The 24,352-nt window shown below is 40.4% G+C and overlaps 1 protein-coding gene across 1 annotated transcript; it reads right to left on the bottom strand.

Annotated features, from left to right (window-relative positions):
• Positions 1–12,134: 12,134 nt before the first annotated feature.
• LOC102918969 (mas-related G-protein coupled receptor member X2-like) lies at positions 12,135–20,153 on the bottom strand. The gene is made up of 2 exons (XM_006996997.4): positions 19,805–20,153; positions 12,135–13,649 (listed from the first exon to the last, which is right to left on the bottom strand). The coding sequence occupies exons 1-2, from the start codon at positions 19,813–19,815 to the stop codon at positions 12,641–12,643; spliced, it is 1,020 nt and encodes a 339-aa protein (XP_006997059.3). The 5' UTR covers positions 19,816–20,153; the 3' UTR covers positions 12,135–12,640.
• Positions 20,154–24,352: the final 4,199 nt, after the last annotated feature.

Raw genomic sequence — 24,352 nt, 5'->3', positions numbered from 1 at the left:
CCTTAAATGTCTTTCAGACATTTGAGTTTCCTCTGTTGAGAATTCTCTGTTTAGCTCTATAGCCCATTTCTTAATTGGACTGTTGGGCATTTTGATGTCTAATTTCTTGAGTTCCTTATATATTCTGGATATCAGTCCTCTGTCAGATGTGGGGTTGGTGAAGACCTTTTTCCCATTCTGTAGGCTGTTGCTTTGCCTTATTGAGCGTATCCTCTGCTCTACAAAAGCTTCTCAGTTTCAAGAGGTCCCATTGATTGATTGTTTCTCTCAGTGTCTGTGCTGCTGGTGTTATATTTAGGAAGTGATCTCCTATGCCAATGAGTTCAAGACTACTTCCTACTTTCTCTTCTATCACGTTCAGAGTAGCTGGATTTATGTGGAGGTCTTTGATCCACTTGGACTTAAGTTTTGTGCACAGTAACAGATATGGAACTATTTGCAGCCTTCTACACATTGATATCCAGTTATGCCAGCACAATTTATTGAAGATGCTTTCGTTTTTCCATTGTATACTTTTGGCTTCTTTGTCAAAAATTATATGTTCATAGGTGTGTGGATTAATGTCAGGGTCTTCAATTTGATTCCATTGGTCCACATGTCAGTTTTTATGCCAGTACCAAGCTGTTTTTATTGCTGTAGCTCTATAGTAGAGCTTGAAGTCAGGGATAATGATGCCTCCAGAGGTCGTCTTATTGCACAGGATTCTTTTGGCTATCCTGGGTTTTTTGTTTTTCCATATGAAGTTAAGTATTATTCTTTCCAGGTCTGTGAAGAATTGTGTTGGTATTTTGATGGGGATTGCATTGAATCTGTAGATTGCTCTTGGTAAGATTGCCATTTTCACTATGTTAATCCTGCCTATCCATGAGCATGGGAGATTTTTCCATTTTCTGGCATCTTTTTCAATTTCTTTTTTCAGGAGCTTAAAGTTCTTGTCATATAGGTCCTTCACTTGCTTGGTTAGTGTTACACCAAGGTATTTTATATCATTTGTGGCTATTGTAAAGGGTGATGTTTCTCTGATTTCCTTCTCAGCCTGTTTGTCAATTGTATATAGGAGGGCTACTGATGTTTTTCAGTTGATTTTGTATCCTGATATGTTGCTGAAGGTATTTACAAGCTGTATGAGTTCCTTGGTTGAATCTTTGGGGTCACTCAAGTATACTATTATGTCATCTGCAAATAGGGAAAGCTTGACTTCTTCCTTTCCAATTTGTATCCCCTTAATCTCCTTCTGTTGTCTTATTGCTCTGGCTAGAACTTCAAATACTATATTGAATAAGTATGGGGAGAGTGGACAGCCTTGCCTTGTTCCTGATCTTAGTGGAATTGCTTTGAGTTTCTCTCCATTTAATTTGATGGTGGCTGTTGGCTTGCTGTCAATTGCCGTTATTATATTTAGGTATGTTCCCTGTATTCCTGATTGCTCCAAGACCTTTATCATGAAGGGGTGTTGGATTTTTTCAAATGCCTTTTCTGCATCTAGTGAGATGATCATGTGTTTTTTTTTTGAGTTTGTTTATTTGGTGTATTACATTGATGGAATTTCATATGTTGAACCACCCTTGCATCCCTGGGATGAAGCCTACTTTAACATGGTGGATAATTGTTTTGATGTGTTCTTGGAGTCTGCTTGCCAGTATTTTATTGAGTATTTTTGCATCAATGTTCATGAGAGAGATCGGTCTGTCGTTCTCTTTCTTTGTTGTATCCTTGTATGGTTTAGGAATCAGGGTAATTGTAGCCTCAAAGAAGGAGTCTGGTAATGTTCCTTCTGTTTCTATTGTGTGGAACAATTTAAAGAGTATTGGTATTAGCTCTTCTTTGAAGATCTGGTAAAATTCTGCACTGAAACCTGGGCTTTTTTGGTTGGGAGACTTTTAATGACTGTTTCTATTTCCTTAGGGGTTATTGGACTATTTAAATAGTTTATCTGGTCTTGATTTAACTCGGGTATGTGGTACATATCCAGAAAATTATACATTTCTTTTAGATTTTCCAGTTTTGTGAAGTAGAGGTTTTTGAAGTAGGACCTAATGATTCTCTGGATTTTCTCAATGTCTGTTGTTATGTCCCCCTTTTCATTTCTGATTTTATTAATTTGGATGCTCACTCTCTCTGTCTTTTGGTTAGTTTGGACAAGGCTTGTCTATCTTGTTGATTTTCTCAAAGAACCAAGTCCTTGTTTCATTAATTTTTTGTATTATTCTCTTTGTTTCTATTTTATTGATTTCACCTCTCACTTTGATAATTTCCTGGCATCTATTCTTCCTGAGAGACTTTGCTTCTTCTTGTTCTAGAGCTTTCAGGTGTGCTGTTAAGTCACTAGTGTGGGATTTTCTCCAACTTCGTTATGTGGGCATTTAGTGCTATGAATTTCCCTCTTAGCACTGCTTTCATAGTGTCCCATAAGTTTGGGTATGTGGTGTCTTCATTTTCATTGATCTCTAGGAAATCTTTAATTTCTTTCTTTATTTCTTCCTTAACCCATTGGTGATTCAGTTGAGCATTATTCAGTTTCCATGAGATTGTAGGTTTTCTGTAGTTTTTGTTGTTGTTGAAATCTAACTTTAAACCATGGTGGTCTGATAGAACACAGGAGGTTATTCCAATTGTTTTGTATCTGTTGAGATTTGCTTTATGGCCAAGTATGTGGTCGATTTTAGAAGGTGTTTAGAGAAGGGTGCTGAGAAGAAGGTATATTCTTTTTTGTTAGGATGGAATGTTCTGTAGATATCAATTAAGTCCAATTAGGTCATAACATCAGTTAATTCTTTTATTTCTCTGTTAAGTTTCGATTTGTGAGATCTGTCCAGTGGTTAAAGTGGGGTGTTGAAGTCTCCCACTATTAATGTGTGGGGTTTTATATGTGGTTTAAGCTATAGTAATGATTCCTTTACATATGTGGGTGCCCTTGTTTGGGGGGCATAAATGTTCAGAATTGAAACTTCATCTTGGTGGATCTTTCCTGTGATGAGTATGTAATGCCCTTCTTGATCTCTTTTGATTGATTTTAGTTTGAAGTCTATTTTGCTGGATATTAGGATGGCTATACCCACTTGCTTCTTAAGACCATTTCATTGGAAAGTCTTTTCCCAGCCTTTTATTCTTAGGTAGTGTCTATCTTTGAATTTGAGATGTGTTTCTTGTATGCAGCAGAAAGATGGGTCCTGCTTTCATATCCATTCTGTAAGCCTATGTCTTTTTATAGGTGAATTAAGTCCATTGATATTTAGGGATATTAATGACCAGTGATTGTTCATCCCTGTTATTTTTTGGTGGTAGTGTGTGTGTGTGTGTGTGTGTGTGTGTGTGTGTGTGTGTGTGTGTGTACTTCTCTTCTTTGGGGTTTTCTGCTGTGGTTTTATCTGTTGCCTGTGTTTTCAAGGATGTATCTGACTTCCTTCGGTTGGAATTTTCCTTCTAGTGCTCTCTGTAGGGCTGGGTTTATGGATAAGTATTGTTTAAATCTGGATTTGTCTTGGAATGTCTTGTTCACTCCATCTATGATGATTGAAAGTTTTGCTGGGTATATTAGTCTAGGCTGGCATCCATGGTCTCTTAGTGTCTGCATTACATCTGTCCAGGTCCTTCTGGCTTTCAAAGTCTCCATTGAGAAATTGGGTGTTATTCTAATGGGTTTGCCATTATAAGTCACTTGGCCTTTTTCCTTTGCTGCTCTTAATATTCTTTCTTTATTCTGTACGTTTAGTTGTTTAATTATTATGTGGCGTGGGGACTCTTTTGGAGGGTCTAGTCTGTTTCGTGTTCTATAGGCTTCTTGTATCTTCATAGGCATTTCCTTCTTTAAGTTGGGAAAGTTTTCTTCTATGATCTTGTTGAATATATTTCTGTGCCTTTGAGTTGGTATTCTTCTCCTTCCTCTATCCCTATTATTCATAGGTTTGGTCTTTTCATGATGTCCCAAATTTCTTTGACATTTTGGGTCATGACTTTGTTGGCTTTAGTGTTTTCTTTTACTGATGAATCTAATTCTTCTACCTTATCTTCAACACCAGAGATCCTCTCTTCCATCTCTTGCATTCTGTTGGTTATACTTGCATCTGAAATTCCCATTCATTTACTCAGATTTTCTATTTCCAGCATTCCCTCTGTTTGTGTCTTCTTCATTTTTTCTATTTCCCTTTTCAGGTCTTGGACAGTTTCCTTCATCTGTTTCATTGCTTTTTCATGATTTTCTTTCAGGGCTTTATTGTTTTCTTCTGCTTTGTCCTTTCCTCTAGTTTTTTATAGCGCTCTTCCCATTTTTTGTTTGTCTTTTCCTCAATTTCATTTGTGATTCTTTCTATGTAAGCCTCTACCTTCTTCATGATGTTATTCATAAGGCTGTTTTCTTCTGCCCCTTCCAACTTTTGATGTTCAGGTCTAGATGTTGGAGGAGGGCTAGGTTCCGGTGATGCTGTGTTGCTCTTCATTTTGTTGTATGTACTTCTGCCTTGGTATCTGCACATCTCCTTGTGATTCGTTCTTGGTCTTATCAGTGCACGTGGTCCAAACAGAGCAGACAGATTCAGGAAGTCTCTCTCTCTTGTCCAGATGGGAGCTCTTGTCCAGACGGGAAGTCCAGGGCAGGATGGGAGCTGGGGGCCGGTCTCTAAGTCTCAGGAAGTGGCTGGGGTCTTGGGTGATGATGGGCGTGGAGATTGCAAGGTCCACCAGGGGTCTTGGAGAAGGGAAGCCTGGAGAAGGGAAGCCTATCTGGTAGGGGTAGAAGGGATCCTGCCTGATGTCCAGAACCTGGGGCCAAGTTGGGCAGGTCTTCCCCGGAATGGCTGGTGCCCAGGGATGGGATCTAGGCTGAGCCCAGGCACTCACCTCTTGTCCAGATGGGAAGTCTGGGGCAGGATCTATCTTTTCTTATGTGAGGATGGTAGATGTTAATTATTTGATAAGTGGACTACAATCTGTATAACTACAGAGGCTAGATAGAGAGTAAGGGTTTATTGGGGAGGGAAGGAACTCCACAAGAGGGAAAAATAGAATTTATAGTAATGAATTGATGCGTGGGAGGTGGAACCAGAACATTCAAATGAGAGGTAAGCGGGAGAGTACGGGGAAGGACAGCTAAAACTAAGGGTCATTTGAAGGTTCATATGGAAATCTGTTACAGTAGAAACTTCTTTAAATATATACATATTTTAAGAAATCTAAATGGAATCAGCAAATAACATGGAAGACAAAGCCCCAACTAGACCTCTCTTGCCATCAAATGAAACCTTCAGTGCCAAGAATGGGTTATACCTAATTGAATAGTTGGCCAAAGGAGACCCTTGGAAACTTTCAAACAACCAAACTGTTGCTAAACTGTTGGTTGCTCTTCACAAACTGATAGTAAGGTCATATTTCTGAAGACAACACTTACACAACTCATTGAACATGGTGAAGTCAAGCTGGTGCCTACTTAGAGCCTTCACTCATACTGACTTGTGTTCATGGTACTGAAAGATACTTTGCACACTACCAGAAGGAAGTGGGAAACAACCACCCAACTATAAACACTTTCCCCTGCTATAGTGATCTGTCATGCATGATACACTAATGCAATAGGACCTCAAAAATTGTGGGAGTTACCAACTACTATCTGTTTGAGTTTAAGTCCTACTCCATGAAATGGAATTCACACCTGATTCCACTTGTTGTCAAAGACTACCTGGAATCAATAAGCCATGAACTAAGGGGGAAACAAATACTACTGCTCTGCTACAAAATGTAGCAATAAAATGACTCCTAACAACATTCTGATACATTCCTAGATGGGTGTCTTGATCAGCCATTATCAGTGAAGCTTCTTCCTGAAGTACATGGGAAGAAACACAGAGATCAAAATTGGACAATCTGTTGAAAATGAGAGACTTTGGAATACTAGGTCCTTAATGGAATTTCCCTATCAAATCCTTCCCCTGGAAGCTCATGGAACTTTGTGGAAGAGGATATGGAAAGATTATAGGATGCACTGGGGAGGAAGAACACCAAGGAAACGAGGCCTTCTTGATACATCAGGACAGATGCACATATGAAGCCATAGACACTATGGCAGCATGCACAGTGCCTGTACAAGTCTTAAACAGATGGAATCTCAGAACTGAAAGCAGAAGTGGACACTAGCTCCCATCCCCATCTTAGAAGTTGTCTTCAATTGATATCTACTCACAAAAGAAAAACTAGTTTTCTTCAATGGAATCTCACTGGGTATACAAATAACACTTAAGGGAAGGTCTCATTCCTGACAGAAGCTGACCCACACAAAACAAGCTCAATGGTACAATTGAAAGACTGTTGTAATGCTCTGTCTGGGCAACTGTTTTCTCTTTTCCTTGAGTCTTTGCTAGTTATGGCTTCCAGTTTTATGATTTTATTAGGATTCCTGTTTGTGGATGTGTTTGTGTGTATCTCTGCATATGTAGATGTTTCTTGTGCTTTAGCCTTGGCTCTTTCTATTTACTTGTTTTGTCCTATTCTTCTTGTTTGTCTATTTGTTTTCTGGTAAGAGAAAGAAAAGGAATGGATTTGAGTGATGGAAAAGGTGGAGAGAATTTGAAAGGAGATTGGGAAGAACCATTCTATTTTAAATAGAAGAAAAACATGGAAAAGAGAATATATTGTATAAAAAAATCTATTTTAAAACACAACAACAAAAAAAAACAGAAACAGAAACTGCAACAGGACCAGAAAACCAGGCATGATCAGTTTAGCTGTGGACAGTTGTCTCATGTGTGGCTATAGGAAATGGAGCAATTCATCTTAAATTGCTAGCTGGGGGTGATGAACAGCCACAGCTTCACAGGAGAGAAGAGGTAGATGTGGGGACTGCAGGAGGGCAGGAGACAAAATAGAAACCATGTCATGAGCACATGGGGTCCACTATCTCTGAATTAAGAGGCCTATTCCTCCATGAGCTGAATAAGAACAGTAAGAACAATCATGCCAAAATGGCTAGGGATAAGACCATAAAGCCTAAACCTTACACAAAGAACTACAGGCAACTAAGGAATGCCAAGAGTGGGAGAAATAGTCCACCTAGGAAGAGTACATCAACTGGTTATATAATACCAAATGGTCAGCTCTGAAAACATGCATACTAGTAACTTTGAACAGACTGGGCATGCTATATTTAGGGAAATACACTTATTATATAATAACATTTAGAAAAGAAGCCATTAATGTGAAACAAAGCAAGGAGAGAATATGGGAGGGCTTGGAGGGAAGAGGAAGGGAGAAATGATACAATTATACTATAATCTCAAAAATAAAGAAAAACATAAAATAAATATAAAGACATAACAATGTTGTCACTAAATGCCCATTTTAAAATAAAGCCATGTCAGACTAAATTTAAGTGCTGGACAAAGATATATAATTCTACAATGAAGTAAGTATTACATGTTTTTCACAATATTCAAGGCAGGCTAGAAACTCTGACAAGGGACAATGGAGGAACAGATCACAAAATTGTGGTCACATACAGAACATGATTATTCAGCTGTTAAGAACCAGGTGCTTTGGTTAAGTACTAAATGTGGATGACTTAGTGTAGATTATGCTATATTATGGAGGATAAATGTAAGGAGAAAAGTATCACATCATTTCATGTAGAAGTAGAATGCATTTTGAAGAGTTAGTATCTCTAAGAAAGTAATGTTATAGTGGTTAATGAGTTTTTATGCTAAACAGACAGAAAATTAATATGATAGTATAAAAATATTGAGGAAAAATATGAAGTAAAATCAATTGTCATAGTAACTTTTATGTTGCTAGGATTATACCCAGGACCAAGGCAACTCATAAAAAAAATTAAATTAGGAAGCTCATAGTTCCTGAGGGTTAGAGTCCATGGCCATCATAGCCAGATGCCTGGCAGCAGGCAAGCAGGTAGGTATGTCACTGGAGCAGTAGCCGAGAGCTTACATCTGATGCCCAAGCATGGAGCAGATAAAGAGCTAACTTGAAATGGTACTGGCTTTTGAAACTTCAAAGACCACTCCAAATGAGATACATCCTCCAACAAGGACATACCTTCACCTTTGAATCCTTCCCACACAGTTCCACCAAATTGGGGCCAAGGATTCAAATATGTGAGACTATGGATGACATTCTCATTCAAACCACCATATTCCAGACTTTTTTCCATAGGTTTGTACTATATCAAAATGGAAAATGCAATAAGTCCAATTTGAAAAATCCTCATAGTCTTTCACAGTCTCCACACAGTTTCGAAGTCCAAAGGCACTTCTGAGGCTCAATGCAATCTCTTAATTGTAGCCCCTTGTCAAATCAAAAACCAAATTACATACTTGCAACAAATAAAGGCAAAGAACATACATCACCATTTCAAAAAGGAAAAAATGGGGGGTATAGTGAAGAACACTGGACCAAAGCAAAAATCAGTATCCAGCAGGGAAAACTCCAAATCCTGGAGCTCCACATCTTAATGTCAGAAGCCTGAGACAGCTCTGCCCTTTCAGTTTTGATGACTGCAGCACACTTGTCTCTCTCGGACTGGTTCCACTCACTCTGCACAGCTCTGCTTGGCAAGGTATCCCACAGTTCTGGCAGCTCAGACATCTTGGGGTCTCCAGCTAAATCTAGGCTTCACTTTCACAGCTTCACACAATGTCCTCTCCAGGCTTCCATGCAGGGACTCCCCGGCCACATTCCTGGTCTCAGTGCCTTTCATAACTGTGGAGGAAGATTCTGTGACCACTTTACTCCTGAATCCCTCTTGACTCAAAGGCCAGAACCATATGGCTGATGCTACCAAGTTCTGTATTCTGCTTACAATGGAATTTGACATAAGCTTTAATTTGTTGCTTTCATTTGTTGACTACTTTCCTTTGTTTTTAGGAGAGTCTTTAGTCCTTTTACAAGTTGGAAACTTAGCTGGATAATGTCTTGCCCTGAGAGCAGCACTCCATTTATTCCTTTGTGCATCAGGACTTTCTTTGTAGACTACTCATCTCTTTGAGCACAAGACTTAGCTCCAACATTAAATTCCCTGGTGATCTTTTTCTCTGCAATTGTACATATTATACTTCTTTTTTCCCTGCTTACTCATTTTCATTGTAGACCCAATATCATTTGCCAACAAAATTAGTCCCAAACTCTCCAATTTACCCTCAGATAAATACTTAGGACAAGGGTAAAAAGAGGCAACATTCTTTACAAAATATAAACCAGTAATAGTCTGTAGCACAGTTGCTAACCTTGTTCCCCACTGAAACTTCTTAAGCTGGCCCTCCATAGTCTACAGTGCTTTCAGCATGACTGTCGTCCAAGTTCCTACTAGGATGGCCTGTTAAGCCCTACTTACAACACTCAACTACTTCCCTCGTCCAGAGATCCATAGTCTTCTGCATTCCTTGAAAAAGCAGCATGGTTAGGCTTGTTATAGCAATAGCACACTCATTGGTATCAATTTCTGCTTTAGTTACATTTCTATTAATGTGATGAGAAACCATGACCAAGGCATTTATAAAGCAAAGCATTTAATTTGGGGGATCACAGTTCTAGAGGGTTAGAGTGCATGCCTACCATGACAGGAAGCATAGCAACAGGCAGGCAGGCAGACAGGCAGGGCACTGGAGAAGTAGTTGAGAACTTACACCTAATCCACAGACATGGGAGTAGTCACTGGGAATGGCCTGGGTTTTTGAAACCTCAAAGACAACCCCTAGTGCCTTTCTTCCTCCAAAAAGCCCTCACCTTCTAATCTTGTCCAAACAGTTCCACCAATTAGGGGTAAGCATTCAAATATACCAGCCTATGGCAGCCATTCTCATTAAAACCACAGCAGTAACAAACAGCATGGGATCTCTTTGTAATAACAACAAACTGCACTCAAGAGTTTTCCTAAGTATGAAGTTTTTGCTACAAGGTAAAAATATCAATATTTACATGAGATAATGTATAGGTTAGCTTGTTCAACTATAACAAGCATTTAACAACATGTATATCAAGCATTATGCTGCACTATTTCAATTTCTGTCCCAAATTTTAGTTTAGAACAGAAATACAGACAGCATTGACCACTGAAGCAAAAGGTTTTGACTGGTGGGGAAACGTAAATGAAAAGAGGTTAGAGTGTTTTGTGTCTTGATTGGGTTCTGAGTCCTGCAGGTACACGAACTTAAGAAACTCTGTCAATTCCTTTCCTTTGATCTACTCATAGTGTGCTATTTTAATTGTACTTCAATTGAAATTATCACATGCTGCAGCTTTAGAATTGAAGTATCATTTTATAGAAAAATGTTACTCAAACAAGCATAATTTAGCTAATAAGTGCTGTGGTTTCTGGAATGGAATGAAGTTGAAGCAGAGTCGATTTCAAGGGAACCTAGTTTAGAGGACCTCATTGGAAAACTGTCATGAGGTATTAGACAGTTAGAGAATGAGGAATCATGCCAAAGACAAGAGAGGAGAGAGAAAAGACTTTACCATGGAATGCTAAGCAAGGCTTGGTGGAAGAACCCAGTGGAGGACAGTCTCCCTCCACCTTCAGGTGTGGGTGGATGTTGATGGATCTCATTAAAAATTTGACCACACTCTTCCAATGCTGAAAAAGGCAGACACAGTGAACTTGAAGGTGAAGACTTCACTGGGTGAACAGAGATTTAACATAGACTTCTCTTGAGAATGCATATTCATTTACTAAGCAATTTATATACAAAAGACTATTGCCATAAATGTTTTAAAGCCTGCAGAAATTAATAAGGATTAGAATTATAAGGTGTATCTTTCTAACCCTTCAAACACAGGGGAAACATTGCTTTTTAAAAGGAAATGTTACAAAACACAACAGTTACATAAATCACCACTGGGTTGAGAGAGATGAGAGAGGTTCTAGACCAGAATATTGCTATCTAGAAGGCAGTTTCTGATTACACCATTTGTTAGGTGTGTGCAGTTTATTTACTGCACTGTACATATACTGGTAAAGCTGATTGTTGGAAATATCTAGTCTTTAGACTGTTAAGAGCATAATAGACTTGGTGTGGTAATGCATGTCTTTAATCCTAGACTGAGGCAGGTGTATCTGAGTTCCATGCAGGCCAGGGCTACATAGACTTTGTCTCAAAGCAGCAAGAAAACATGCATAATGGACTCATAGGGTAGCTCAGCAGGTAAAGCTGCTTGCACCAAGCTGGTGACCTGAATTTGATCTCTAGGACCCACAAGATAAAAGGAGAAACCTGATTCACAATTTGTCTTTTAGCTTCAATAAAAGTGCAATGGCATGCATGTGCTCACATGCATACACTAATTCATAAATGTAACAGATGCATAACATGGTAAAAAGAGAAGGATAAAACCACCTTTTAAGGGTTGTTTTGTTATTTCATGGGAATGGTTACACTGGGGGAATGGAATTGCTAAACTTGGTGTTGAATAGATACTGTTATCAGGTGGTGGAGGTAGGTAGGGGAAAGATTAGTGCAGAATGAGGCACTGTACATGTTGCTTGATTTCAGTTGTCTAACCATATGGTTAAAATGATAGCTCATGAATATGGTAGAAATGACAAGAAAGGTTCCTCTTAAACATAAAATTGTTGAGTCCTATCTAGACAATGTGAGGTAATTTATGTTGCTAGACTGACTGTGAAAGGGCAGAGGGAGACTCAAGGGATGAGATTTGCAATACTATGTTGAGACTGACATCCTGAAAACCTGTGCTATAAGTGCATCTTCCAACTATTTCATAGGAATACATTTATTAAGCAGGAACACGTCTTCTTCCTCATATGTTCGTATATAGATCTGTATATAACTTAAGAATGCTATACTTGGTGTGGTTTGTTGCTTTGCATTTCCTTGTTAAACTGAGCATTGAGGAAATGCAGAATTTTAATTGTAGCTTCTCCAGTACGTCTATATAAAGGCCCACTGCCATTTTTATCCTCTATGAAATTTTTGTTGCCAAGGAAGAGAGGATTACAATTTTGTCTGACAGATTAAGATGTCATGGTGTATTCTTGGTTATCAAAATACTCATGTAGCATGGGGTTATTAGTTGGTGAATATTTACAATGTGGGGGAAGGTGTTGTAAATACTGAATAATCTCAATTGCCTCAATGTATGCACACTTGTAGGATCGAGAAGGACACATCAAGATGAGCTGCTTGTGACTGGGTGACTTTATTCTTGGCTTCTTGTGTTTTGTTTCATAAAATGCACATATTAAAAAATAAATAAAACCTTCTTTTAAAGCTTAGAAAAACAAAAAAAAAGAAAAGGAAATTGTTGCAAAATATAACATGGATTTAACCACTATCATGCTCAGTGACCAAAGAAATGAAGATTTTCACTGCATTTCCTTGACGCTTCTGCTGAAGGAGGGATTTGTCAATAGTGCTCAACAGTTCTCCAGGACCCCAGAGAGCTTCTAAGGACTCCCATAAAGAGGAGATGATGAAGCCCTGAGTGTGACAGCTCCAGAAATGCTGCAGTCAGTATTTGTATAACAAGTCCAGTATCAATCAACTTCGACAAGATTTACTACTTTCCCAACTGATTTAACTTCAGATCATCAACTAAACAAGGTTATGAAATTGCCACAAACTGATGAGGACAAAGTTGTTTCTCAAAGCTAACTCTGTCTGAACAAAACAGATCTCAGTCACTGTCAGACTCTTTTCATTTCTTTAGATCTTTCTGAAGAACTCTTCTCTTCACATTCTTCCTCCTCAAGAGTATCTTGCATGGCTCTCTGCAGAAGGAGCTTGAGAGTGTTCCTCTGGAACCTACAATGCCTAATAGAGCCAACAAGGAAGTAAATTACAGGATTGGCACAGCTGTTGGCACAGGAGAGAAATAGTGTCACAGAATAAAAATCACAAGGCACAACATAATCAAAATTTTCAATCCATTCTAAGAGAAACTGATAGATCCCATAGGGCAAACCAAAGAACAGAAAGACCAGAACTGTGCACATAATGGTCACAAACAGCCTGGTCACAGGAATCCTGTGAGAGCCACAGAAGATAGTAACCATTAAGGCCAGACTAGACCCCAAGAGAACCACAAATAAAACAATTAACCATGCAGCAGTGATGAAATCAAATGTCTGACACCAATCAGGGCCAAGACCATCAAATAACAAGCCACATCCCTTCCCTTCCAGAAGACTTAACAGCAGGGACAGAAACCAAATCAGGGTACATGTGACAGCTGATGTGTGCCTCGGGCGTCGGCAGCGATACCAGATGGGACACATGACAGACAGACTTCGTTCAATGCTAATGGCACTGAGCATGCTGAGGCCACAAAGATAAGAAAAGTTTGACACAACAAAAGAAAACAGAGGTGTGTCAACGGTCTTGGAGTAGAAAATGTCCAAAATAATATGAATACAATGTACAATTTGAAAGCAAAGGAAAAGGAAGTCAGCCCCAGCCAGGTTGAGGATGTAGACAGAGAAGCCATTCCTGCGCATGTGAAAGCCCAGAAGCCACAACACTATGGCATTTCCAACCAGCCCAACCAGGGCAATGATGAGGGACAGGAAAATCATGGTACAGAACATGATGCCACAAAGTGGAATCCCAGTGTGGTTTCTTCCATTTGGTGCTGTGATGTTAGTGCCCCAGTCTGGGGTATTTAGATCCACTGGTAGGAGGTCTCCACTACTGTTCCTGGAAAGAAAAACAAGATATGAGCACATGCTGTGTTCTCTCTGATTCTTAGGACCACTTTGCTCTGTGTGAATGACTGACCTGGTTCATAAAAAGGAAAAACAGGACTGTAGAGACTGAGTGAAAACCAATTATTTCTGGAGGCTTCATTTAAATCCAGTTTGTATTTATTTGTAGTTGGTGGCCCCAGTAAAGAAACTCAGTGTCTTGGGCTGTGTCAGAAAGAAATAGAACTCTGAACCTAACTTTCCTTCTGTCATTAGGCTGGCTCTTCTCTGGTGCAGGAACTTGGAAGCCAGAAGCAGGACCATCAGCTGCTCTCAGTCTGGCAGGGGAAGGGTATCAAATGGGAAAATGTGGAAATCATGAATGAGAGTCAAGATGGGGATGCCAAGACTTACTAAGACCAGTATGAGAGGAACCAGTTTTACGGGGTAATATGAATGAACCTGTCTGCATGTCAGATTTGAACCTAAAAAGCAGGAAAGCCTTTGAGAACATCAGAAACTTTGCTGTTGTCCACTGCTACATCACAAGTGTCCATCTTCCTATTGAGGCTTGTTGAGTAATTGAGACTTTTCACTGAACAAATGAATGAATTAATCATAAACTAAACAGCAGCTATACTTAGATTGAATGTTTTTGCAAACATTTTATAGCAAGTTAGTACTCCAAAACACATAGAAAAGGAAGAAAATATCATTGCTGAGGGTGCTGTTGGTGGAAAATTTTAGTGTTTGAAAGAATGGCTTATGCTACAAGATGGTTAATAATGACTTTTGTCATTCCCCAACCTAAGAATGTTCAATAAATGACTACAGTGATGGCCTGAAAGAGTTTCATACCAGAATTTGGGCATTGATTTTAGGCTAACTGAACTTCTGACATTCTTGAAGAATAAAAAGGAAAATGTGCAGAAAGAGGGAAAGAAGGGAAGAAGTGACTGCTGTGCTAAGCAGAGGGGTTGTGACCCAGAAACGTCCATGTGGGAAGACAGAGTATGAAGCAAACTATCGACCAGGCATGATAGCTTACTTGTGGAATACCAGATTCTAGAGGCTGGGCCAGGAAGAGGTCCCTGAGTTCAAGCACAAACTAAACTACATAGTGAGGTCCAGAAAAGCCTGGGCTGACAGAACAAAAAGGAAGAAAGGAACAAAGAAAGAAAGGAAGGGAGAGAGGGAGGAAAGAAGGAGGGAGGGAGGGAGGGAGGGAGGGAGGGAGGGAGGGAGGGAAGGGAAGGAAGGAAGGAAGGAAGGAAGGAAGGAAGGAAGGAAGGAAGGAAGGAAGGAAGGAACAAAAGAGGGGAGGAAGGAACCAGGAAAGAAAGAGAGAGAGAAAGGGAGGGAGGGAGGGAGGGAGGGAGGGAGGGAGGGAGGGAGGGAGGGAAGGAAGGAAGGAAGGAAGGAAGGAAGGAAGGAAGGAAGGAAGGAAGGAAGGAAGGAAGGAAAGAAGGAAGAAGGAAGGAAGGATCTCAACTTTGGAGACCTCTGGAACTCCCTCAGTGTCCTTTGGGCAAAGGAGGGTTCAGAGATGAAGGCTAAAGTACAGAAGACTAATGCCATGATGTTATAGTATTAAGGATTTTCCTTAATCTACGAAAATATAGGGACATTCCGACAATGGAGGCCTTCCAAATGGACATCAATAAAAAGAACCTATAACAAAATATAGTGGCAAATGTCAGGAGTGGATGACATATAACAGATGCTGATGTTAAAAGATGCAGGAGCATGAGTCAGTTCACACAAAGAGTAAAACCTATTAGCAAAGTAACAGAGTTCAGTGTAAGTGTTTAGAGCTGGAACTGAATGATAATGTTCCACACCCTGAGAGAGCATGTAACTGCCAATCAAGTGCCACACCCATCCTGATAGAAACCACTCTCCTTGTTTACACCCTCTTAGGACTACCCTAGATATTCAACTAGATATCCCACCTTGGTCTTCTCTGTAGGTACTCACAGGCCCCTGATAAGATACTCCCTCCCAAACTTTGTTCCTTTGGGGTTCCCCAAAAGTATGTAGTCCAAACCCCACCTGGGACTCCAAAATGGTGGTCAAAACTTATACCAAAAGATACAACCAAGAACCAAACTCCAAATGCCCAGGTCCCATCCTGAAATTACAAACAATTTATTTAAAAAAAAATATGTCTCTCCTAAAGATCATGAATCCTATAGCATGTATCCCAAGTGAATACAATTTAGATGAAGCTCAAGGTGTGGGATTCAAAAGAACAATTAAAAGCAGGCTCGTGAGATCAAGGAGTTCAAAGAAGATTAAACCCCTGAATGAACTTAAAGAAGACAGGAGTAAACACCTGACTGAAGTAAAAAATCACAGTTGGCCAGGTATGCATACAGCAGAAGACTGTCTAGAAAACACAAAGAACTCAAAGAAGAAAACACCAAGAAAAGAAGGAACACAATCAAGGAATGCACTGTAGATTTGAACAGACAAATCCCTAAAGAAGAAATACAAATATCTGCCAGCGTTTTGAAAAATGTTCAATGTCAGTGACCATCAGGAAAATGAAAGTTAAAACCATTTTGAGATTCTATCTTACTGGCTCTGTGTATGACAGAGTGATACTAAAATAAGCTTTCCCAGGACATGGCAGGGGTAATGTGTGAAAAAAGGGCTGAGAAAGAGGATGATGGAACTGAAGACTTAGAAAGAATGACTTCCTTGGTCAGCCTACCTAGGGGAGAAGGAGGGAATGAAGCTGATGATCCTCAGAGGGCCCCTACAGCCTGCTACCATGGGAGCTGAGTGGGGCCCTGGAGGCAACACCTTGAAATGAGACAAAGGACTCTGGCAGATCTCTCTTAACTATATTTATTTGTATTTTTCACCTTATTTATTACAAAAAAGTATTATTAAGATATATGTGGAAATTTTAAAATTCAAAGTGTAACATTCGAGAACTTGTACAACATGAACCCACACATGTAGTCACCTCCCAGATCAAAAAACATATTATTATCTGCAACTCAGAAGCATCTCCTGTTGCCCCATTGTGAGCCACAGGTACATCCTGAGTGGCAACCACAACCTTTTGGTTCTAGCAAAAGAATAAGCATTACATTTCTTCATCAAAAAAAAAAAAAGAAGAAGATTCAATCTAATCCCAAGCAGAATGGTTATCATCAAGAAGCCAAAGAAATGCTGTAAAGATATTGGGAAAGAGGAACACTCATTTACTGTTCTTTGTGAGAATGCAAACTGATACTATTGTTATAGAAAACGGTATGGTGATTCCTCAGAAAATGAGATAGAACTGTTATAGTAAGTATACTGGCTAGCTTTATATCAACTTGAAACAAGCTAGTGTCATCAGAGGGGAAGGAGCCTCTACTGAGAAAATTCCTCCATAAGATAAGGCTGTATACAAGTCTGTGGGGCATTTTCTCATTTAGTGATTGATGGGAAGGGCCCAGCCCATTATGAGTGGTACCATCTTTAGGCTGATAGTTTTGGATTCTATAACAAAGCGAGTTGAGCAAGCCATAAAGAACAATCCAGTAAGCAGCCCTCCTCTGTGGTCTCTGCATCAGCCCATGCCTCCAGGTTCCTGCCCTATTTGAATTCCTGTCGTGACTTCCTTTGATAATGACCTGTGATGTGGAAGCATAAGATGAATAAACCGTTTCTTCCCCAAGTTGCTTTGATCATGTTGTCTCATCACAGCAATAGTAGTTTTAACTATGAGAGCACCTGACTATACCATGCCTTGTCATGTATGCTAAAGACTTTATGTGCTACTAAAAAGAATCCTTTATTATCCATGTTAATTGCTGCCATTCTATTCACAATAACTAGAATAGGGAATCAGCCTAGAAGTCCATCAACTGATGGGTGGACAGTAAAACATTGTACATATATACAGTGGGACTAATTCAGTTGTGAAGGAAAATTATATTGTGAAATTTTCATGTCAATGGCTGGAACTGGAAAAAAATATATTGAGGGAGGAAACCCCGGAACAACAAAGAGGCAAATCCCATATGTTCTGCTCCATTTGTGGATTCTAGTTTAAAATCTACATGAATTACTTGTGGGAGGCAAGACATTAGAGAGAGGTCGTTGGGAGGAATATGCCTTAATGGAGGCAAAATATTGAAATGAAGGAAATATGAAAGTACAAAAAGGGACATGAGGGTAGAAAGGAGGAGGTGTGATGGAGGAATAGGGAAATAAGAACAGAAAAAGAGGGTTAATCAAATTTAAGGGTATAGAGAAATCTAATATAACTAAACTTTAAAACATTATTTTTGAAAAAAGGAGTGCAGCAGAGCTACATTATGTACTGGGGGAGGCTGCTTTGAGGATCCATGGGGTGTTAAAAAAAATTACCTGCCAGACATGCTATAACTCTTTATGAGTTATTGGTCAAGGAGTCCCCAGGGCCCCAAAACAATACAGATTCTTGTCATTCCTTCTGTTTTTTTCATCATAACCACATGTTCAGACCCTATTGCTGAAAACATCCCACACCTTGAGTGTACAAATCACAAAGAACAAGCTAGTACCAAGGTGGAAGAATCCTCCCTTTTAGGGCTAGCTTTTGCAATCCCAGAAGGTGCTATGCAGGATCCTGAGGAACAAACCACATCCATGGTCTTACCCAGCTATGAATCCTGCAATCTATGAGAGCAACCTTACAGGTAAGAAATGCACACTTGTGCAATAGTGGCAGTATCGTTACAGGGGAACTGACTGCTTTCTGGTTGGATTTGAAGCCCACTACATATGAAGGAATACTTGCCTAGTGCTGGATCAGATCAAACACACAAGATTACGGAGATCATATGCCCTGTGGTGAAACTGAATTCAGTTGTTGAACTAAATTGACAGCATAGTGCTGCTCTCTGAATATTTATGTACTAGTTGTGAACATTACATTGAGCCTTAATGAGAGAAGCTTCTCTTTCAAGTCAATGGTCATAAAAGAAGAAAATTATTACCAGACAAGGTACTGAGACTGGGTAAAGGTTGAAATTTCCCCCTAAGAAAGTCATTTATTCCATTTTCCCTGAGGCTCAAGTAACATTGCAGAAGGAAGAGTGGAAAGAATGTAACGGCAGGAAAAAGAAGAGTTTCAAAATGACATCTCCTTGACAAGACATGGTCATTACAGTCACAGACTCAGAGCAGTTGGGAATACACATACAGATTCTACACAAAAATATTCCAATCAACAGCCAGGCATGGATGAAGGATGGATTCTGGAAGGGCTATTGCTCCCAACCAAATAATTGACTTACAGCTGATTCAAGAAGAGAAGAAACCATTGCCTTCAATCAGGTACCCACTAGTAAGTAAACCATGTCTCAGTAGGTAGTTCAGATAACCAAATAGGCATATATAATAGATGTTTCAAAACAAAACTAAAAATCATGGTTTCAAAAAGGAACTGGTAGAGAGGGAGATTGATAGAGATGGGAGGAATACTTGAAAGAGTTGGGGAGAGTAAGCAGAGTAAATAGTGTGCATATATAAAAAGATCAAAGAACAAAATTAATCAGTATTGAATGCCTGGGGCAGAGCATGGGTACTTTTGCAGTCACAGTAACAGCCAGCTCTGGGTTCAGATGACTTCTACTTTATGACAGTTGATAAAGCTCCACACTCCATGTTATTTTTAGGGGGTAGGAGATGGGTTTAATATCTCATGTATCTTTCCCTAAATATGTCCATTGTTGATAAATTATACTTAATTGGGTTAGTTGCTCATTTTTAGACAATCTTCTTCCTACTGTGACAGACAGACACAAAAGATGGAAACTTTGCATTGCAGGAAACACGGTGACTGAGGTGCTGACAGAAATGTGCTTTTAAAGAGAGTGCCTGTGTCCATGTGCTGGCCATGTCAGGGAAAATGGCAGAAAGCTCACAATAGGAGCATGTGTGAATAGTTGGGGTGAGAGAAGAATGGGAGAAACTATAAAGAGAGGGCACTGCCTTGGCTCACTGGCTTCAAACCTCCCACACTGCAGTCTGCCAGCCCACAGAGCTGACATGGAAGAACTTCATGACTCCTATTACTGAAAAAAAAAATGTGTGAGGCTCCTTGGATTCTTCACCTCAATGGTCACAGACTAAGAAAAATAAATAATAGCTTTGAGAAGAATACCTCAAAAATCATCTTACCTTTCCTCCATTCTTCTTATGTGAGGTCATAAGCTGGTCTGTGGCAAAGAGAAGAGTCCCCGGAGTCACCTGTCAATATGAAACACATCTGTAGTTCAGAAACTGCAGAGAGACTGGTGTTTGCGGAAGGATAATCAAGAGGGGGTAAGAAAGACCTGTGGTTTCCCATATTGGATCTAGGTGTATGAGTGTCACTCCTTTGAGTCATGCTCTTCTCAAAACTGTTCTCTATATGTGGCCTGGCTCCTAGCTCTCATCCTCTGGCCATGCCAACCCCTACAGCTCCCCTTTCCTGTTAGTGCTTCTTGCAGCCAGAAGGCCAGCATTGCCAAGCAATGTGAGCCAGTGCTGTAACATTATCTGGGTATCAGACTTATCTTCATGTTTGCAAAACTAGACCATGACTAAGCAACAGACATAAAGATAATGATCAAATTAAATGAATTTGCAAAATAGTGACTTTAGACAGGAGTCTCGGTTTTGAAACTAAAACAGTTGCTTCTGTCAGATGCCCAACCTAAGGAAGGATCTACGGAATGTGTGGTCTACAGTTTCCTGGGACAATCTCCTTGCTGCTAAGATGCCAAAGAAGATGGTCAACTCAGCACTCAGCAGCGGGGCCATGAAAAAAGAACTCAAGATGTTATCTGCAAGAGTGCTAGCTAAACCTGCTTCTGCATAGGTGGAAATGAACAAAACCAAAAAGACAGCAGAAAAGGATAAATCTTCAACAAAAACAAGCCACCAGAAAGAGAAGAGAGGAAAAGGGGAAACAGATCAAAACATAAAATCTTGTTATGCATATCTGCCTGGACCTCAAAGGTCCTGACCAGCAGAGGCAGGCAAAGCCTAGACAGAACCAACAATAAAATAACAGCCACAGGGCTATGATGAAATAATTTGGCAGATGTAATTCATTGGCAACTGTTTTAAGTAGGCGACCTCATCAGGCTTTTACAGGATACTAAGCAGCAGACAGAATCTAGAGCAGGGCAAATGCTAGCTGGCCAGTATTTTGGATAGAACTAGTGATCCTAGATGGATTACAAGACAGACAGGCAATGCTGAGAGGTAACAACACTGAGCATGCTCAGGCCTATAGTGTAGGGATGAAGACAGTATGGTACACATGGTGATGGTAAACTTATACCATGACACCAGAGGATGTAGTCAGCCCAGAACAGCTTGACATTGTTAGACAAAGAAGACATCCTTACCTATACAGAATCCCAGGAGACAAGAACATTTCCTGCCAACCCCACCAAGGCATTCAGATTAGGGAAGCCCATAACCAGAGTCTCCTTATCTTGGTCTCTCAATATTTTGACAAAAGTCCTCTAATGACATTGGAATATTTGTAGTCCCAACACTCTAACCTATGTCCTAAGTCATATTATGACCTGAAAGCAGGAAAATGGTCTGAGCAGGCTCTATGAGGCAGTGGTAAGACTTAGGGCCCATTAATGCTTCTATCATGGAGCAGGGTTAGGAAACAGGAACCCTCAAATCATGATGCATGGCCACTCCCAGGAACTGGGAAGTTACATCCAAGAGATAGAAAGATATCATGATGGAGATTCATGAAGGTAATGTCATCTTTTGCAAAGACAGATGTGAGGATGGCCATACTTCCTAACTACAAAGTGACAATGGGGGCAAGAAGACCTTCATATATATTGTATATTTCAGGATTCTATTTCCATGTGAAGGCTATAGTGAATAATCATGAAATATAGGATCAACGAACAATGAAAGAAAGGAAGGAGATAAAGGCAGGAAGGAAAATGGAAGGAAAGAAGAAGTAATAGAAAACATTGTAGTTGAAAATTTTAGCCAAATCACAAATATTTAGTTAATAAATTTAGTTCTTTGACAAGTTCATACATATTCATAACACCTCTGGTTACTCTCCTCTCCCACCCTCTCTTCTTTCCCTCCCACCCTTGCCAACCCCACTTCTTATGACAACTATCTTTTGCATATTCATAACTCTCTCTGTGGTGTGTGTGTGTGTGTGTGTGTGTGTGTGTGTGTGTGTGTGTGTGTGTGTGTGTGTGTTAAATTAGGGTCATCTGTGTGGCCACAGTTTGGGAACTGTCTATCACTGCCCAATGGAATACATTGCTTTCCCTTCTTGATACCCCCTTTTCTATCCATAGCTGACTGTCCTATGGGTCTAACTCATGTAGGCCCAGTACCAGGAGACAAAACAGCTATGAGTTAATGATTGCTTCAACCATGTCATACTTAGAAGACAGCATTTCACAACCCTTCTCTCTCTTCTGCTCTTACACTATTTCAGGCCCCTCTTTGGTAACATTTCCTGAGCCTTAAGGGTGATGGCATAAATGCCTTGCTTAGGACTGAGCCCTGCACCATCCTTTATTCTGAATACCTTGTGCAGCCATGGGTCTCTGAATTCCCTTGCATGCACTGCAAAAAGAGATTTCTCAGATTAAGACTGGGAGTAGCCTCTATCTGAGTTTGTACACATCCGTATTTGAAGGTATTTGGATACTATGTCAAAAGAGATAAGAAACATTAGTAGGTTCCAGCCTAGGGCTTAAGACCTTATCAACCATAGGTTCTTAGCTGAATTTACAGTACTATGTATGCATTTGTTCCTGTGGAGCAGGCCTCAAATCTAACCAGAGAGCAGTTGGTTACTCTGATAACAGCCATACCACTGTTGTAGCAACAGGCACTTGTTGCCTGGCAGTTTGGGATTGTTATTCACAGAGTCCATAGCTGGATAAGAAATCACTCTTTATAATTCTATCAGCAGAAAGTTCTAGTTAGTTTTGAAGAATCCCTTGATCTTGCCAATATGACTAATATTGTTCATGGGCGTGTCTCTCAAACAGGGAGGTGCAGTAGAATCTAAGGTAGTATTGTATGAATGTGTTCAGTGATCAACTGTGTTTCTGGTGCTGTTTAAAGCAAATGTGGGGAAGGCAATGCAGGAAGGTAAGGCAAGGCAATGTTGGGGGTAATTAGTAAGTGATTTTTCTCTATGCTCTTATTATCAAATGACCTATTTTTCCCCCACCCAGATGAACAGAGTGGGATTTTGATCCCGATTTAAATATTGGAGAAGACACTTCATCACAGAAGTGAGTAGAAACAGAAAATGGATTTCATATGCTGAGCAAGGTTGTAGGTGATAAGACAGATGGTGAATTTCAGTCTGGGAAAGAGTAATGAGTCACTAAGTGTGTACATTAGAAGCTGACTGAGTTCTTTCAGGGCCCATTAAGGTAATTAATGCTAATATTCTCATTTTACTGGTAAGTAGAAAGAAGCACAGAGGAGTTGATATTTGTTTTTTTTTCTTTCATTTTTTTATTAAGAAATTTTCTACTCACTCCACATACTATCCACAGATCCCCTCTCCTCCCTCCTCCCACCCCCCAGCCCTCTTTCCTAAGCCACCCTGCATCCCCACATCACCCAAATCAAGGTCTCCCATGGGGAGTCAGCAGAGGCCAGCACACTGAGCCTAGGCAGGTCCAAGCCCCTTCCCACTGCATCAAGGCTGTGCAAGGTGTCACACCACAGGCACCGGATTTCAGAAGCCTGCCCATAGACCAGGGACAGATCCTGATCCCCCTGCCTGGGTGCCCCCCAAACAGTTCGAGCCAAACAACCATCTTCCATAAACAGAGGGCCTAGTCCAGTCCCATGGGGGCTCCACAGCCACCAGTCCACAGTTCATGGGCTTCCACTAGTGTGGCCGGTCATCTCTGCACATCCTCCCATCATGATCTCAACGTCCCTCACCTGCAGTATCTCTCCTCTATCTCATCAGTTGGATTCCTGGAGCTCAGCCTGGTGCCTGGCTGTGGATCTCTGTATCTGCCTCCATCTGTCACTGGACAAAGGCTCTATGATAACAGCTAGGTTATTTGTTAGGCTGGTCACCAGAGTAGACTGGTCCAGGCACCCTCTGGACCACTGCCAGCAGACCAAGGTGGGGTCAACCTTGTGGATTCCTGAGAGCCTCCCCAGCACCCTGCCTTTTCCTATTTCCATGATGTCCTCATCTATCATGGTATCTTCCTCCCTGCCCTCCCACTCTGTCCCTGTTCCAGCTCGACCCTCCCATTTCCCTATTTGCACAGAGAAGCTGAAAATATATTCCAAGGATATAAACTTGTGTCTACGGGGCTGTGTCAGAGGCTTTGCCCTTAATTAGTCCTGCAGATCCATTTCCAGGGTCAATGGCCAATTACACATGGAGGGAGAAACACCAACAAGATAGGACCAAGTCAAATCTACAAAGGACTATCAGACATGACAGATTTCAACAAATTTCTGAAATTAAGGAAAAGGAGGCAATCAAATAAGAAAAGGAAATGCAAATAAGGCCAACTAATGTAGGCAGCTGAATGCATGAGCTCTTTCTTGCTTCAGAAAAGACAGCTATTGGCTTTTTGGAGCCCACTTCCTATGGTGGGACACCTTGCACAGCCTTGGTGCAGGGGGAGGGGCCTGGACCTGCCTCAACTGAATGTATCAGGCTCTGCTGACTCCCCTTGGGAGGCCTTA

This window comes from Peromyscus maniculatus, chromosome 1 (assembly GCF_049852395.1).
Source record: "Peromyscus maniculatus bairdii isolate BWxNUB_F1_BW_parent chromosome 1, HU_Pman_BW_mat_3.1, whole genome shotgun sequence".
Lineage (NCBI taxonomy): Eukaryota > Metazoa > Chordata > Mammalia > Rodentia > Cricetidae > Peromyscus > Peromyscus maniculatus.
This window is presented reverse-complemented; position numbering and strand designations above follow the sequence as displayed.